The sequence below is a fragment of the Molossus molossus genome, unplaced genomic scaffold, assembly GCF_014108415.1.
Source record: "Molossus molossus isolate mMolMol1 unplaced genomic scaffold, mMolMol1.p scaffold_m16_p_5, whole genome shotgun sequence".
NCBI classification, from domain to species: domain Eukaryota; kingdom Metazoa; phylum Chordata; class Mammalia; order Chiroptera; family Molossidae; genus Molossus; species Molossus molossus.
The window spans coordinates 5,936,403-5,955,053 of record NW_023425388.1 but is presented as its reverse complement, the minus strand read 5'-3'; the positions used below and the strand labels follow the sequence as shown (position 1 = coordinate 5,955,053).

Here is an 18,651-nt window from a genome sequence, read left to right as displayed (position 1 = left end):
GCAGAGTTCACTGCACATCAATTATACCTGAAAATACCTGTAATAAAAAATGAACATTTGCACCAAGTGGAACTGAAGCTCAAACAAAATGATTTATCTAATTAGAAAAATAAGTCAATTATTTTGCACACTTGAGTGAAATACGCACCTACTAAATACATAGTGTTAAAAATTATGATGAACAGCCCTGGCCGGTTTGGCTCAGCGGTTGGAGCGTCGGCCTGCGGTACAGAGAGATCCGGGTTCGGTTCCCGCTAAGGGCACGTACCTCGGTTGCAGTTTGTCCCTGGCCCTGGTTGGTCGTGCGGGTGGCAGCCACTCAATGTGTCCCTTCACGTCGATGTTTCTCTCTCTCTCTCTTCCTCTCTCTCCCTCCCACTCTATCTGAACAAAAAATGGAAAAATGTCCTCGGGTGAGGATAAAAAAAAAAAATTATGATGAACAGATTGATACAAAAATGTATGTTAATTAGTGGTGAAGGAGAAGATGAAGAGAGACAGTAGGGACACCTTTTTTTCAAAGAAAACAAAAAGAACACATATACATTACATATAATTATATATACTATAATATATATATTATAATGCACATAAGACCTTCAGAGTCGTCGCATCTCTCAGATGTCCTTTTCCCTACATCCCTTTAACTCTGAGACTTCTCCTTTACCTGATATTCAGAACCACAGACCACACCTGTAGTGCTGGACTGTTCTCAGAGGAAGTGACCATTTAATGACATCTGCCAGCTGTTCCATAATTTTTCTTTGTGTCACAGAATCATAACTAAATTGAAAGCAATACTTCAGAAACAGAACTAAAAATAGCTTGGCACACCACTGAGTTTTCTATCATTTGAAATCTTTTGAAAAAATGGTAACACCTTGGGATAGTTGGTCCTAATTTCTAGCAAGTGGCAACTTCCCTCAGCCACAGAGGACAAGTAGGTAAGCTGTATGGGAATATGTGCAAGTAACCCCGTCCTTACCACTCAGAAGCCACCACAGCAAAGGGATGAACCCAGGGCTCTCACTGATGTACTTCAAGCCTTTCAAATTGATGCTCACGTTGTACAGGGACATCAGCATTAGCCTGAAATGCAAAGAGAAGGTGGTGAAGTACTGGCCCCTCCACACTGCACCTCGCCATAAATCCAGGTCCTGGTTAAGAGGACCTGAGCATATTTAGGGATTGCTCACATGTCGGATGTCCAATTCTAAAATCTGGATGACAGGAAGAGTGAGCAGATGGTACGTGAAACAACATTTGTCTCTGCGAAACTGCAAGAGAACGGGAACTTCAGCTGCAGTGCCCATACCACCACCTCTTACAGACACAGAATCAAGATATGAATGCAGAGACCACACTTATGGAATCATCTCTTGTTACCAATCCTGCATTTATATACAGGTAACCCTCAATTCATAGTGCACTGTAGCCCGGCTGGTGTGGCTCAGTGGTTGAGCATTGACCCTCACCAAGAGGCTGCTAGTTTGATTCCCAGTCAGGGCACATGCCCAGGTTGTGGGCCAAATCCCCAGTTGGGGGACATGCAGGAGATGGCCAATCAATGTTCTCTCTCATCAATATTTCCATCTCTCCCTACCTCTCTCCCTTCCTTTCTCTTAATAAAGAAATAATAATAATAAGCGCACAGTACTCTGCAAGTTCAATTTAGCTTTTTAAAATTTAATCCTATCCTTTCATTCAGTGAACATTATCCATGACATCTAGGCAGTCAGGTCAGGACATACAAGCCTGTTTAATCCACAGCCATTCCTAACAACCAACCAAACAGCATGCAAAGTTAAATAGGATTTTACAAACAGTCTTGGGAACTCACCTCAACTAGTAATATAGTCTAATAGAAATTGGAAAACTGGACTGGTTTCCGACAATACTACAAAATGCAGAGATCTCAAAAATTTCACACTGCAAAGCAATAAAAACAGCTATACAAATATTTCACAAACCCTTAGAATGGATGAGCTTGCAAGAAATGAAGGGGAAACATCTCTGATCAGGAACTAAGTGAAACACAAATTCAGGGAGGTAAGCACTGAAGATTACAGATTTCAAAAGTACAGAGCTTAAGTAGTAGTGGCTTCATGCAGATGGGCAGCTTCACACCAACACAAGACAGATTTAGATCACAGACCCCTGCAGAAAGCCAGGAAAAAGTTAACTTTCAAGCTTGGCATAAATCCACACTTTTTGATGGCCTAAAAATCCATAAGCCAAAAATTTTAACACAAAGAAACCAGGGATAGGAGCTCCTTCAGTTGCCTGGCCAAAGTAAACAAACATTCTCTTAAAGGACCCTCAACCCGGTCTGCAAAGAATTCCCACAAATACAGTACTAACAAATGTGAGTTCATAATAAAATAAAAAACTCATGAAAAACAAGACATTGTAAGTTAACAGTGCAAAGAACCAGTGAGAGCCAGATTTTTTTTTAAAGAAAAAAAAGGTCACATACTAGCCCAGCTGGTGTGGCTCAGTGGATTAAGCATCATCCACGGACTGAGAGGTCAAGGTTCAATTCCCGGTCAGGGCACATGCCAGGGTTTCAGGCTCGATCTCCAGTGGGGGGCATGCAGGAGGCAGCCAATCGATGTTTCTCTCTCATGTCAATGTTTCTCTCTCATGTCAATGTTTCTCTCTCTCTCTAAAAAAATCAATTAAAAATTTTTTTTAAAAAGATCACATACTAGAAGTACCAACTGCAGAATAGAAAACCATTATGTTTACTATGTATAAATAATTTTTAAAAAGTTAAAAACACAATCAAGGATCTCCAATTAGAAATGAACAGGCACTTCAAAAGAGAGCCTAGTAGAACTTATAAAAATGAAAACTAGCCCTGGCCGGTTTGGCTCAGTGGTTAGAGCGTTGGCCTGTGGTCCAGAGAGACCCGGGTTCAGTTCCTGCTAAGGGCATGTACTTCGGTTGCAGTTTGTCCCCGGCCCTGGTTGGGTCGTGCGGGTAGCAGCCACTTGATGTGTCCCTTTCACGTCGATGTTTCTCTCTCTCCCTCCCGCTCTGTCTGAATAAAAAATGAAAAATGTCCTTGGGTGAGGATAAAAAAAAAAAGAAAACTATAATAATCAAACTGTAAAACTCAAGGGCAGCTGACACATGGGAGAGGAGAAATACTATACAGAAAATAGAGCCAAAGAAATGGCAGTGAACAGCAAAGCTAAGGAGGAGGAAGCCCCATAAAGCCAATGAAAGAACAAGGGAAGCACAAAACACAAAACCCACCCAGGCCGTGGGCAGCTCAGAACTGTGCCAGCATGAGTCTGACACAGGAGCCCAGTGGAGAGGACAGCTGGCACCCTGGCAATCAGGTGTGGGGTTTGAGTGTTGACCACTTCAGGGGAGCCAGAGTTGAGAAGTCAGGTAAAATTAAGTATCTATGAGGACAAACATCAATTCTCTTTAGGAAAAGAAAGTCCAGAGTCCACAATGCATCTTCTGAAATGTCTAACATACAACAGAATATTTAACTAGCAAGGCCTCATGAAGTGAGCAGAATGAGGCTCTTACTTAGGGCACAAATTTAAGGAGTGCTGAAATGCTCAGTAACAAAGATTATAAAATATACTGCAATACAAAATTTTTAAAAATTAAAACTACTGCAAAAAACTCCACAATTAGCAATATAACAACATTTTAAATAAAGATGGGACAGTGGTCCGGCCAGTGTGGCTCAGTGGTTGAGCACTGACCCATGCACCAAGAGGTTACCAGTTCGATTCCTGGTCATGGCACATGCCCAGGTTGTGGGCCCGATCCCCAGTGGGGGGCATGCAGGAGGTGGCCAGTTGGTAGTCTCACTCATCGAAGTTTCTGTCTCTTTCTCCCTCTCCCTTCCTCACTCTCTGAAAATCAATAAAGGAAAAAAAAAAAAAGGTGTCCGCGACAATCACCATGCCATACTGAGACATAATGATTTTTTCAGCAAAAGGAAAATCAGTAACGGCAATTGAGTCCACTAAAAGGGGACGGCCAATAAAGGATGGGACGCGTATACGTGCATGCCAGGGAACACTTTCCAGTTTTTTGTTAAAACAGCTATTTACCCACGAAACTTTGTCAAAAGCCAGCCCCATGTCTTGTTCATGGTGAGAGCCACACGGGCTGGTACTGTCTCGGGACCCAGTGAGCACTCAGTGTAAACATGGGAAGTGAGTGACTACCAAAGTCCGAGAGCAGCAGGACAAACACTGGAGACAGGCTCCCTTAGGGCTCCAGTGAGCATTTCAAAGTGCAGGCAAGTCTAGAGTCCACGCAGACTCCACCACCAGCACCTTGGGAGCAGCACCCAGTTCTTTTTTTTTTTTAATCCTCGTCCGAGGACATTTTTCCACTTTTTGTTCAGGTAGAGTGGGAGGGAGAGAGAGGAAGAGAGAGAGAAACATCAATGTGAAAGGGACACATGGAGTGGCTGCCACCCACACAACCAATCAGGGCTGGGGGAAAACTGCAACCGAGGTATACGCCCTTAGCGGGAACCGAACCCGGGTCTCTCTGGACCGCAGGCTGATGCTCTAACCGCTGAGCCAAACCGGTCAGGGCTCTTTTTTTTTAAATTATTTTTTATTGATTGATTTTTGAGAGAGAGGAAGGGAGAGGGAGAGAGAGATAGAAACACCAATGAGAGAAAACACTGATTGGCTGCCTCCTTCATGCCTCACTGGGGATTTGGTCCACAGCCTGGCCATGTGCCCTGATTGGGAATCGAACCAGCGACCTCTTGGTGCATGGGTCGATGCTTAACCACTAAGCCACACCGGTCTGGCAGCACCCAGTTCTTATTGTGATACACAGCTTCCTCCTAGGCCTCAATCTGAGCCAAAACTGCAACCCTTTCAAGGATTCCTGACAATTTTTATACATATCCAAAATCTATTCACTAATAACTTATTTAATGAGTTAGTAAGGGCTATTCAAATGTCATATTCATGAGGAAAATTTAGCACCTTCACTAGAATTTTCTGAGATCTCTAATCCAATATCCCAAGAAGAGAAGAGTTCCTCCTTTAGATCACTAACACAGATTGCTGGAATTCCTTAAAATTAAATGTACTGTCTATGCTGCTTTCATGCCACAAGAGCAGGACTGAGTCGTCCCAAAAGAGAGCCTCTGCCCCACAGAAAGTTTGCCAACCCCTGCCTTCAAGCATGACAATAAGATAAGCCAGTCTTCTCTAGGTTTTAAAAGGCAAAGTTAACATCTGGGGCAAATTTCAGAAAATGTGTCCAATTAAAAGTCTCCAATGACTGCATTTAATTTCAAGATGTTAAAAATGACTTACAAACCGACAAATATCTTTAAAATTTCATATTGGGTCAAAAGCAGTCCTCCTTAAGAAGTCAAGATGAAACCAATGTAACTGTGATGACCATGGTGCCTGTGCCCCATGTCACTGCTAGGCTACATCTCAGGGACCAGTGACTTCTCCGTGGTCACACAAGACTTAGCCAACAACAAATCCAGAATGAATTTCTCATGCAAGTGCTTCTACTCCAACATTTCTATTCCAACCAAGCGTATTTTGTAAATAATAATATCAAATGTCCAACTGTCAAGGCAAAAGAGACTGACTGTTCAATTCAGTCTTCTAGTACTGAGATGCTAAACACAAATGCCATTTCCAAAGTACAGAACAACTGGGAGTCAGACTTCCCCTTTCAATGAGAGGACAGGGAGGCAGACCATGCTTACTACACGAACGCAGGTGGAAGATTCACTACAAGTAGATCAATGGGTTCCAAAAGAACAACTTCCCAGGCTCTGCAGTCTTGAGTATTTTAGGAACATCTGACATTGATCGTAAAAGAACTAAAAGCAAGGCTAAAATAAAGAAATTAGTGAACTTCCCAGCCGGTGTAGCTCAGTGGTTGAGCATCAACCCATGCACCAAGAGGCTGCTGGTTCAATTTGTGGTCAGGGCATATGCCCAAGTTGTGGGCCAAATCCCCAGTGGAGGGGGCGGGCATGCAGGAGGCAGCCAGTCGATGTTCTCTCTCATCGATGTTTCTATCGCTCTCTCCTTCCCTGTTCCTCTCTCTCTAAAATCAATAAAAAATATATATATATTTTTATATATTTATATATAAATACATATTTTTATATATTTATATATATAAATATATATTTTTTATATATTTATATATATAAAAAGAAATTAGAGAACCTAAAATGCTACAAAAGCATCACAAGTAACTCTGCTTCAGTAAAAAGACACTCTCCTCACCTAGATACACCAGGCCTGGGGCGGAACAGGTTCTCCCAGAGAGAAGTCAGAAAGCCAGTCTGATGACAAGGCTGTCACACTTAAAGTAAAGGTGACTCACCGAACTACCTCCTTCTTTTTCTCAAAAGAAATTAAAACGCCCAGCTGGGGTGGCTCAGTAGATTGAGTGTCGTCCCCTGCACCAAGAGGTCACTGGTTCGATTCCTGGTCAGGACACATGCCCAGGTTGCAGGCTTGATCCCCAGTGGGGGGCATGCAGAAGGCAGCCCATCAGTGTTTTTATCTCTCTCTCCCTCTTCCTTCCTCTCTCTCTAGGAAAAAAAAAAAAAATCAAGAAAGAGAAAGAAATTAAAACAGAGAATAAACACATTCAGTACTTCAAAACATACCAGCAATAAAAATAAACAAAGGGCGAGATTGCGATGCTTCCTCTACCAGAAACAGAAACCACACATCAGTCACCCAAAACTGGCTATAATTTAAAGTAGCCTAATTAGCACCATCAAGTAATTCTAAGGAACAATGAGCAATAAAATCCTTACAGAAGACTGTAGATGTTACATGACAGAGAAGCAACTGGCAGGGCAATCAGACACTTCAGACCACATGGGACAGAGACATGCAGCTAGAGGCCTACCGACTGTGAAAGTGTAGCAGTTAATCACTGTTTAACGTTCTTGTTTTAGATTCTGTGCCACTGCACAATCAAATGAGAACCTAAAAATCTGGCCAATGCCATATGTAATTCTAATCAAATATCCATAGATTAATTTTTATCTACTATGTAATACTGAAGGTATACAGATATAAAGAACAATACATTCTTACCTTCCTGGTTAAGAAAAAATCCTGCCCTGGCCAGTTTGGCTCAGCAGTTAGAGCATCGACCCACAGACCAAAGGGTCACAGGTTCGATTCCTGGTCAATAGCTCGTACCTGGGTTGCAGGTTCAATCCCCAGACGCAGTTGGAGTGGTGTGGGAGGCAGCCAATCGATGTGTCTCTCTCACACGAATGTCTGTCTGTCTCTGTCTCTCTCTCCCCGCCCCTTCCTTCCCTCTCTTCCACTCTATCTAAAAATCAATGGAAAAATATATCCTTGGGTAAGGATTAACAAAAAAAAGAAAGAAAGGAAGGAAGGAAGGAAGGAAGGAAGGAAGGAAGGAAGGAAGGAAGGAAGGAAGGAAGGAAGGAAGGAAGGAAGGGAAGAAAATCTTATCACCATAGTCCAATCCCCTTTGTGAACTCTGAACACCTACTTCAGGGAGGTGGGAACCCTATCGCCATTTGATATGTGAAACAGCCACACATTTCTATCAACTGTCACAAAATATGTACAGAACTCGACATGTGTCAGCAGCAGCATACTGAACATAATCTTCCATACCATATGAGATGTTTTCCATCTTGATTTGTAGAGTTCTAACATATTTTCACTGATGTTTCCTAATATATTAATTGATTACAAATCTATTTTCCAGCTAATAGAGGTGTAGATAAGTTCCCAGTGAAAATTATCACCATCACAGCTGCTACCACACTTCAGAACAGAAGTTTGTGGGTAGACTTCTAGAGTGCTACATAGATGTGAATCACCTGTCCCAAAAACGGTGCACTTCAACAGGTGCTGCTCACCTGCCTCTGTCTCCCTCCCACCAGCAAGTGGCCAAGTATAAGCTCTACCCAGCCTCACCTCCTCTCCAAAGCTTGGAACTGTCACATCTGATTTTTTGTCACTGAGATGGAATAAAAAGGTATCTCACTGTGGTTATAATATGCATTATTAATGAGGTCGAGAATCTTTTCCATATTTATGAAACTTGCCAGTGTATCTAGTGGGTGAATGAATAAACCGTGGTGCATGCAGACAATGGAAAGTTATTCAGCGCTAAAAAGAAATTATCTATATCAAGCCATAAAAAATTTGGAGGAACCTTAAATTCGTATTACTAAGAAAAAGAAGCCAATCTGAGAAGGTTACATACTCTGTGATTCCAACTATATGACGTTCTAGAAAAGGCAAAACTATGGTATCTGTGGGGGAGATCTCTGTATCTTCCTCTCAATTTTGTTGTGAAACTAAAATTGCTCTAAAAAAAAAACAAAAAACACTAAGTCTTTTTTTTTTTTTAATCCCATCTCTGGGTCTGAGGCACCCAAGCTGCTGAAATGAGTAGCCTTAGACCATGGAGGCAGCAAACAAAGCAAAATCCCCAAGAAAGACCCTAGTTACAGTGAGTTAAGGAATGAAGAGGCAAAAAAAAACCCCAGAAAGTTTACTTCTAGTACAAGAAAGGTTCTGGTTCCAGGAACACAAGGTTAGGAGTTACCAGTGAAGAAGAAAGCGAACAAACGGCATGCCTGTTAGAAGGCAGCCAAAGACTGTAAAGTGAGAGACCCGCTGCAATCTGCTGCATCCTGAGACCCCAGGGGGTTCGAGGCTAACAATCTGTACACGGACTCTGCTCAGTGGTCAGATGGAAGACTGCCAAAAAAATGAGCAAATTCCCTGAAGGCAGTTCTCCTCATCTCCCATTGCAATGGACAGAAGTTCATCAGGAAACAAAGCACAGAGCTCCATGCAGTGAACCAGAGAGGCTACAAGAAACCCACCCCTCACACACAGCTTTGCCCTAGAAATCGAAGGAGGGGGTTAGCTGGACCCAGTAACACTGGCCTTGTATAGACCACAGAAGCAAAAGAGACAAAGGTTTAGCATCCAGAAGACATAGGAACAACAGTGTATCATTAAAGAAAATAGAACCCAATAGCAAATGAGCAACAGACATGAACAGATAAGTCACAGAAAGAAAAAACACCCTCAAATGTTTTGAAGATGAAAAAAGAATCTCAACATCACCGATAATCTAAATGTAAAGACATACAGGCAGACAGATACTGACAGATTGTACAGAATTCTTTATAAGAACAGAATAAATGCCCTGGCCGGTTTTGCTCAGTGGTTAGAGCGTCCGCTCGCAGACCAGTAAGTGACGAGTTTGATTCCGCTCAAAGGCACATACCTTGGTTGTGGTTCGTCCCCGGCCCTGGTCAGGTTTTGTGGGAGGCAGCCAGTCAATGTGTCTCTCTCACATCGATGTTTCTCTCTCTCTCCCTCTCTCCAACTCTATCTCAATAAAAATGGAAAAATATCCTCAGGTGAGGATTAAAAAAAAAAAGGCTAGAATAAATAATGAGGTGTTGAGGGTGCAGGAAGAACAAGGACGCAGTACTGGTGAACATGTGTGCTTTGGTGACAACCTGGCAGTACCTTATAAAACTGAAAATGCACATGTCCCACTTCTCAAATACTCCCTTTCTGGGGAAATTCCTAGGGGAAATCTCACTCAGGTAAGCAGGAGATACTTGTCAAAGATGTTTATTGCAGCATTATGTTCGCAGAGTAAAACCTGAAAATAACCTGAATGTCCGTCCATCAGTCAGGGAAAAAGGATAACCCAATGTCCCATCTTCTTTGATGTAAGATACTTAAAAAGAATTTACTAGATCTGCAAACAACTTGTACAGTCTATAAAAAACTATATAATTCATGTTATACTGTGTTATATGCATTACTCATGTACACATATTTGTTAGTTCAAACACTGAAATGGACTAGAGAGTCTGATTCCAGATAAGATGGAGTAAACGCACCTACTCTCTGGCTTCCACTGAATGTAGCTTGAAATGCTGAACAGAATACATGGAGCAGCCATGACAGGCCCTGGAAAGTAAACAGCAGCCGGCAGATTTGGAAGAAGACCAGAAGTATAAGAACCACCAAACCAGCAGTGAGTCGGCCACTCAGTCCCCAAACCCAGGAGAGGCACTGATCCACACAGAGAAGAGTATCCGGACTCTAGTTCATATTCACAGGGTAGAAAGAGGGTTTCCGGCAGGGACCATGCTAGCAGTGGGGGCCCCTGGGCAACCCAAACTCCCTGAGAAAGAAAATCTTCACCACTGCAAGGATTGGGATCCTCTGAACGCCTGCTGCTTGGCCTTGGACATTGCAGAAACATATAACACAACAAGGCATATAAAACCCCAGCATTCCAGATGAAGGACTGAAAAGGGAGCCCTGGGGAACCAATAAGTACCAGGGACACTGAGAAGAGTTAAAGCTCAGGAGGGTGATCTCACAAGGTGGTTATTAACTCCTGGCCCCACCCCAAGTAATGCATGCATTGATCTGATCATAAACAGCATAGCCAACATCCTGAGAAGTAAAATGTCAACTATTATCCAGGTCTCACACTGGCGATGGGTGGTACACATGCAAGTCAGACCCAACAGCACTGCAAAGGATTTTTGAAAATGGAACTGACACTGAAACCACAACACAGAGAAGGCTGGTCAGAACTTGCAACCTGGCCCGACCGGTGTGGCTCAGTGGTTGAGCATCGACCCTGCACCAAGATGTCACCAGTTCAATTCCCGGTCAGGGCATATGCCCAGGTTGTGGGCCTAATCCCCAGTGGGGGGCATGCAAGAGGCAGCCAATTGATGTTCTCTCTCATGATGTTTCCATCTCTCCCTACTTCTCCCTTCCTCTCTCTCTAAAATTAATAAAGAAAAAAAATTAGCCCTGGGCCAGTTTGGTTCAGCGGTTAGAGCATCAACCCATGGACCAGAGTCCTGGGTTTGGTTCCCGCTAAAGGCACGTACCTCAGTTGCAGTTTGTCCCCAGGCCCAGATAGGGTCATGTGGGTGGCAACCAGTCAATGTTTCTCTCTCACATCAATGTTTCTCTCTCTCTTCCTCCCTCTGTCCCTCCCCCTCTATCTGAAGATAAATGCAAAAATGTCCTTGGGTGAAGATGAAAAAAAAGAAAAAAGCCCTGGCCGGTTTTTCTCAGTGGTTAGAGCATCAGCCTGCGGTCCAGAGAGACCTGGGTCCGGTTCCCACTAAGGGCATGTACCTCGGTTGCAGTTTGTCCCCAGCCCTGGTTGGATTGTGCAGGTGGCAGCCACTCGATGTGTACCTTTCACGTCGATGTTTCTCTCTCTCTTCCTCTCTCTCCCTCCCACTCTGTCTGAACAAAAAATGGAAAAATGTCCTCGGGTGAGGATAAAAAAAAAGAAAAGAAAAAAAATTAAAAAAAAAAAAAAAGAACTTGCAACCTGAACCCAACCAGGTTGACTGCCTGCTAAAACAAAATATCAACACTTTCCATAGGATTTAAATAAGACCCAGGTTCTCAAAACATAATGTTCAAGTCTCCAGGATACAACCCAAAGTTACTCAGCATATGAAAAAACAGGAAAATTACCAACTTGTGGGAAAAAGACAACCAAGAGATACCAAGGCCAAGATGACACAGATGTTGGAAATATCTCACAAAAACTTTCAAGAGGCTATTATAAAAAATGCTCCAAGAAGAAAAGTGAACACTCGAACTGGATGGTGTGGTAGACAGAATCTTACAACAGTCCACAATTTCCTGCCCTAATCCCTGGGACTGTGCACAGAATATCACACCCTGGTAAGTTACATGGCAGAGAGACTCTGCCGATATAACTAAGGTTACTAACCAGCTGACTGTGAGTTAATCAAAGGGAGTCTATTCAGTTATGCCTAATCTAAACCCATCAAGGAGCCTGGTGGTGTGGCTCAGTGGATTGAGTGTCATCCCATGGACTGAGGGGTCCCAGTTCCATTCCTGGTCAGGGTAAATGTCCGGATTGCGAGCTTGGTCCCTGGTGTGGGGCGGGCAGGAGGCAGCCGACCAATGTCTCTCTCACATTGATGTTTCTGTCTCTCTCTCTTAAAAAAAAAAATCAATAAAAAATATAAAAAAAAAAATCTAAGAAGGATTCAGTAAGCTACTGTGAATTGAAGGTAAGGTGGGGTCATGTGACAAGGAATTCAGTCAGCATGGACAGCCAACAAGGAAACAAGGACCTCAGTCTTACCAAGGCAAGGAACTGGATTCCGTCAGTGATCTGAACACACCTGGAAGCATTCTTGCCCTGAGCCTCTAGATTCAAAAAGCCCAGCCCTAGACAATGCCTTGGTTTGGCCTGTTCGACCCTGGCCAGAGAGTCAGTCAAGCCAAGCCCACTCAGACTTCTGACCTACAGAACTGTGGAGATGTTGTTTTAGCCACGAAGTTGGTGGTATTTTGTTACACAAAAATAATAAATGAATACTAGATTTTGGTAGCTGGAAATGAGGTGCTGCCACAACAAATAGTTATTTAAGTTCATTTTGTGGTCATTAATATCACTCTCAAGTATCACATGATAGCATTTGGGACGTACTGATTGCTCTAAGGTAAGAACATTCCTTTTTGTTTATATTACTTTTCTAAAATAGTACTGAACAGACTGCATCCCTGAATTCTACAGGCAATTTGTTCCTTCTATTTTTTTAGAACTACTGCCAAATTATTGCAATTATCTGAAAAAGAGGCCCAACCAGCAAATTCTGACTAATTAGTAAATAGACATTAACTGTTTAATAATGTCCACCGTACACTTTGAGTTTGGTGCACTGTCCTGGCTTCAAGTCTCCCAGAAGCTGCAGTATGGTGTCCAAGAGCACCCGGCTGGAGTTGACCAGGAATTCACGACCACACGCTATGGCTGCAACATCTGCAACAGAAAGACAAAACCAAGTTCAAAACCTCTGTAATTTCAGACTCTAGAAAGGTTTGTCCACGACAGGGTATTCATTGCTGTTTTCCTTCTAAAAGCATAGCTGGCGAGGTATAAATAAATAGTGTTGTCCACAGAGCTGACAGCCCAGAAAGAACTGACAACCACAACAGTTACTCAGACCGTAAGCAATGTGCTTCCACCTCGACAGTGGAACAGAGCACTGGAATCCAAATACGCCTGCAGCCAACCACAGGACAGCAAGTGGACACCGTGCTCCAGAACCCTGGATTGACAGCTGTGGGCAGTCAGGGTCCATACAGAAGGTGGGGGCTGATTACTTTATCTGGGATCAAGGACACTAAAATCCACTTTCAATCCTGGGAGTGAAATCTTAATGACCTTGAACCATAATGCCAAACCAAATCATGAGGTCAAAGAGAGAATGCAAATTAATTCTGAAAAAAAGCTTTCTGCTCACTTTTACATCCTATTGTGGGTCAACACTATCATGTTTCTTCATGCCTGGGGCCCTGCAGAGGCCAGACCAAGTACTTACATGGTTCCCAATGGACACTGCTGCAGTTGACACTGGCTCTTCAATATTCCCAGACACCCAGGAGGACACGCCAATGACTCAAGTCTATGTGTGTACGTGTCGGTAATATTTTTCTAAGCTAAGTCAAACGATAAGGCATGATTCAAAGTGACCCACGTTCCTAAATGAAGTGAGCGGGGAAGTAGCATCCTTGTCCTCCTGTCTTGAATGGAAATGTTTCAAGTTATCACAGCTAAGTGTGGTGTCTGAGGTATGATTCTGGTAGATACCTATACTAGTTTAAAGACATTTTCTTCTATTTTTACTTTGCTCATAAGTATCAATAATCAAGAATGAATTTTATGGCTTACTTGTTCTTTGACAACTGTACTCTGGTGGCAGAATATCAAGTTTCATCATGCTACCAAAAATAAAATTTTGTTTCCTGGGCCGAGAAGGATCAAGAGGCAAAAAGTATCCCAAACCTAATTGATTTTTTTCCCATTTCTGCTTGTCTTTCCAGGGATTTTTGCCTCATAAACTGGTGCTACATTATTTGGTATATAATTCATGGTAACTATAACTTTACTGAAGACAGGACCCTTTACTGATAGGACGCTTCTTTGTTCAATAAATCTGAACCAAACAACTATATTTTCTAGCATACGACACACTCTAGTTTTTCTTCAAAAATAATATTTGGAGGAGAAATGAAGCTCTAAGTATTTGGCATCATAAACTCATAAAAAGTCATTTTAAAATAGTTTTTCAGGGGAAAACATTTCTTGTAACTATAGTTGAGCACATATTGGAACCCCAGAGGAAAACATACATTCTAGCTATGAACTTTGGTAGCTAGTTCGCAGAAATGACTTTCCAACAAACCATACCTTTAATGAAGACCCTTGGGCTATCCCTGCCCTGTGGCTCAGGTGTAAATAGCAGAACACAGTGGAATTGATGCTGTGTGACTTTCAAGGTGAGGTAGAAAGGAGCCTGATGGCTCCACTCTGCTCTCTTGTCACTTGATCTAGGAGCCCCGAGTCACTAAGAAAGAACTCTAACAACCCTGAGGCTGATGCAGAGCCTTCAGAAAGAGCACACAGTGGGGAAGCCCTGGGACTACACCAGGAGAGAGACAGATGGTCGCTGGCCCCAGCTGTTCTGTACCTCTGCAGCATGAGTCACCAGGCTGAAGGCCTAAATATTGAAGAGCAGCAGCAAGCCACCCTGCCCACCCTGGGCAAACTGCAGATTCCTAATCAAAATAAAGGGCGGCTGCTATTTAAAGAGTGAAAGTTTGGGGTGGTCTTTTCCACAGGCATGGATAACAGGAACATCACTAAGACATCACTGAAGAAAAATCTCAGAGCAAGGGTTCACTGCATCACAGGTAGCAACAACACCCCACAAAGCACAACCACTGGACTGGTAAATGGGTTCCACATCAGGTATCTGGCATTGTAACAACAAATGCCAATCCTGTATCCATGGAATATCAATAACTAGAGAACTAGGAAATAAAATAAATATGGATAAATTCCTACACGGATAGCTCCAGTATTTGTCAACATGTCTGGGATACTTATGAGTCAACAACTCTAGAACCATAAAGAATGGTCATTTGTGTTTGTATCCACCGTTCTTTGCAAACAGCTCTGTCCATGCCATTGGTTTCCCACGATTTCTGTAGGTGTTAGAGCTGGCTGGCTCCTGCTGAGCTCTGAGCTGTGTGGTTAGGATACTGAACTCAGCCACCCGCCCTAGGGATTGCTCACATGGGTCATTTTGGTCTTCGAAAAGATCCAACCTCGAGTGATCGTTAAGGTGCAAGGTTTCCTGTGTGATCTGTAATAATTCCTTGTACCTGCTTATTCTACCTCTATCATGCACCCCAGCCTTACTAGACTTAGCTTTTCCTGTCCCCCTAGAGCTGTCTGTCAATGTGGGCTGCTGCATGTAATCTTTAAATTCGGCTCATCATGTTATATTGCACTTTCATGATCCAACATGAAGAGACTCTGTAATGGAAGTAAAACCTATACCCCCCCTAATAATAATAATAATAATAATAGAATGCCCAGTATATTTTCTGTTAAAATTTACTTATTTTTTTCTAGGTTTATTTTTTTCATTAAAATTATTTCTAAAAGTTACCATAGTGATTATATAATTTAAGCAATGAATCTGGTGTCAATTATGTGTGCTGATGAAGATGCAGAGTTGAGAGGTACTGTGTCTGATACTTTTGCTTTAGGTTGTAATAATTTTATCTAATTTTCAGCAGTAGAGATAATAACAGGGTACCAGAAAAATGATACATCAATGGTAGAACTGAGAAACCAGAAACCCTCACATTTATAATCAACTGATTTTCAACAAGGATGTCAAGAAAACTGAATGGAGAAAAGATAATAGAATAGTATTTTGAACACATGGTGCTGGGACAATTGGATATTCACATACAAAGAAATACTTGGATCCCTACACCTCACACTATATACAAAAACTAACTAAAAATGGATCAAAGACCTAAATGTAAGGGCTAAAACTATAAAACTTTAGGAAAGAACATAAAATTAAATCTTCATGACCCTGGATTAAACAACAGTTTCTTAGATATGATACCAAAAACAATCAACTAAAGAAAAAATATACTGGATATCATCAAAATTTAAAACTTCTGTGCATCAAAGGATACTGCCAGGAAAGTGAAAAGACAAGTGAGAGGAGGAAAGGAAACTTTTGCAGATCATATATCTGATAAAGGACTGGTATCTAGACTATACAAAGGACTCTTACAATTGAGTAATAATAAGACAAATAACTCAATTTTAAAATGGGCAAAGGACTTGAAAAGACATTTCTCCAAAGAAGACATACAAATGGCTGATAAGTATGTGAAAGATGCTCAACATCATTAGCCATCAGCGGTCAAATATACACTATTTATGCAAATCAAAACCACAATGAGCTGCCACTTCACACCCACGAGGGACGGCTATAATAAAAAGATAACTAAAAGGTGTTGCCCAGGAGGTAGAGAAACAAGTCCTCATGTGGTGCTGGAGAGAATGTAAATGGTGCAGCCACTGTGGAAAAGGTCTGACAGTTCTACAAATGGTTAAGCCACACTATATGATCCAGCAATTCCACTCTTAGCTATGTATCCAAGAGAAATTAAAACACTTGTGCACAAATGTTCACAACATCATTATTCACACTAATCAACCCAAATGTCCACTGACTGATGAATGGATAAATGCAGTATAGCCATAAATGGAATGTTGCTCAACCATAAAAGGGAATGAAGTACGGAGACATGCTACGGCATGCATGAACATTGAAAACACTATACTAAGTGAAAGAAGCCAGTCACAAAGGACCACATAGTTCATGATTCCATTACATGGAATCTAGAATAGGCAAATCTATAAAGAGAGTAAGTAGATTAATGGCTGCCTTGATCTTGGGGGAATGACAGGATTGGAGAATGACAGCTAAGTTTTTAAACAGGGTTTTTTGAGGGGATGATGAAAATGTTTTAAAACTGATTGTGGGGATGGACGCATGACTGTATAAATAAAGCCACTGAATTATATATTTTAAATTGGTGAACTGTATATTATATCTCAATATAGCTGTTATTAAGCAAATTAATAACAACAATAATAATGACAGGGTTACAATTTTCATGCCCAACGGATGACTTAGTTGCTACTGCTCATCCTGAATCTATTTTCCATAAACCTCTTATCTGCAATACTAACACTGCACTGTATTTTTTTAAAGAAACATAAACAAGTTTCCTCTGATATTAACATTGTGACTGTTTTGTTGTTTGGTTTTTGTTTCTTTGCATTTGCTGTGGTAGTTTCTCAATTCAATTATTCAGCTGTCAAATATACATTATTTATGGAACCCCTTACAACTGGAGAGAATGCCCAGTCCTACTGGGAAGTGGCTCCTAGAATTCAGTTTCCCTCCTACTTTGGGTGACATGGCGTCTGCAGCAAGAAGTCAGATTTGGGAGCAGCACCCTGTAACCTGAGGGCTAGCTGAGAGAGAGGAGCCTATTGCCCTTCTCTGTTTGCTGCTGTTAGTCCACACTGTCCAAGTGACTCCTGGGACCTGTGCCCATATCTCTCACCACCTGCAGGTAACTCCACCTGCAAAATCTGCCTCCACCAGGTTGGATGAGTTTCCATTGTGGAATAAGCACACCCACCCCTCACCCCGTCATATAAAAATCAATGGCCAGGCATATGGTGACATGGTTTCACTTCTAGCCAAATGCTATCACCTGAAGAAAACAGCTCCAAGCGAAAGTCCCCAGCTTTCCTATGGCTCCTCCCAAAGCCCAGTTCCTGTTCTTTCAGTCCGTCCAGAATTTCTCCCTCAGCACCCTATCGCACTCCCAGGAAAGGAAGACTCCCAGCATCTTCCATGTCCTCCATCCTCTCTAGCTGTTACTCTGGGACCATTATCAGAAAGACGCTCCCTCCTCCTCTGGGACACAACCCCTGCAAAGTTTAATGGATAGAGATTTATTTTACAAATGAAACTGACAAATAAAAGGCTCTACAAAAGGATAATGTTTATAAGTCCCAGAAAATTCTGCTATGTACAAATTATAGCTAATCTGAATATGAACTTGCCCACACTATGTGTGATTAAAGAAATAACCAAAAATTAACCATGGAGCAAGAATCCTTAAGGGAAAAGATTCCATGGACAGCGTCAAATAATTAAAGCAAAAGCCAAAGAGACCAGATGATTCTCCTAAATCTTTACCTAAATTTCTTCAGTACTCTCTAGAGTAGAAATATGGGAAGCTGTAGGCCAAGTGTGACCAACTTAGTAGAGAAAGGACCAAAAATTCCTTGTACCAGTCGCTGCAATCACCTGCCATTACCTGGTGAAGAATATGGACTTGTCCAAGATCTGTAACCAAGTGACAAATAATTACACTCCATTTTGCCGTAGTGCCCAAAGCAAACATCACCCTCTCTTCGTTCCACCTGAAGCCAAATTCCTCACAGGACACATTAATGCTTGAATTTCTTCACTGTCTCATTCTATAGAGTTGGTCAATTCCTGCCTTCACCTAGAAAAACCTACAATTCACCCAGGAAGGTATGTCCCCAGGGATTCACTGAAGTCCATCCTACTCCTCTCAAGTTTTACTCCCAGATGTTAAGAACACATGGAGCTTCACTGGGGTCCCTCTGGCCCAATATGTACATAACTTCCTC

The 18,651-nt window shown here is 42.1% G+C and overlaps 1 protein-coding gene across 2 annotated transcripts in view; it reads right to left on the bottom strand.

The window, feature by feature from the left end:
- LOC118617564 (heat shock transcription factor 2 binding protein) overlaps positions 1 to 18,651 on the bottom strand; it is a 100,680-nt gene that overhangs the window by 37,672 nt on the left and 44,357 nt on the right. For both annotated transcript variants that reach the window (XM_036243548.1, XM_036243549.1), the window contains 2 exons: positions 12,738 to 12,855; positions 986 to 1,089 (listed from right to left, as the gene is read on the bottom strand). In XM_036243548.1, the coding sequence (XP_036099441.1) occupies positions 986 to 1,089; positions 12,738 to 12,855 (222 nt within the window). The remainder of the gene's footprint in view (positions 1 to 985; positions 1,090 to 12,737; positions 12,856 to 18,651) is intronic.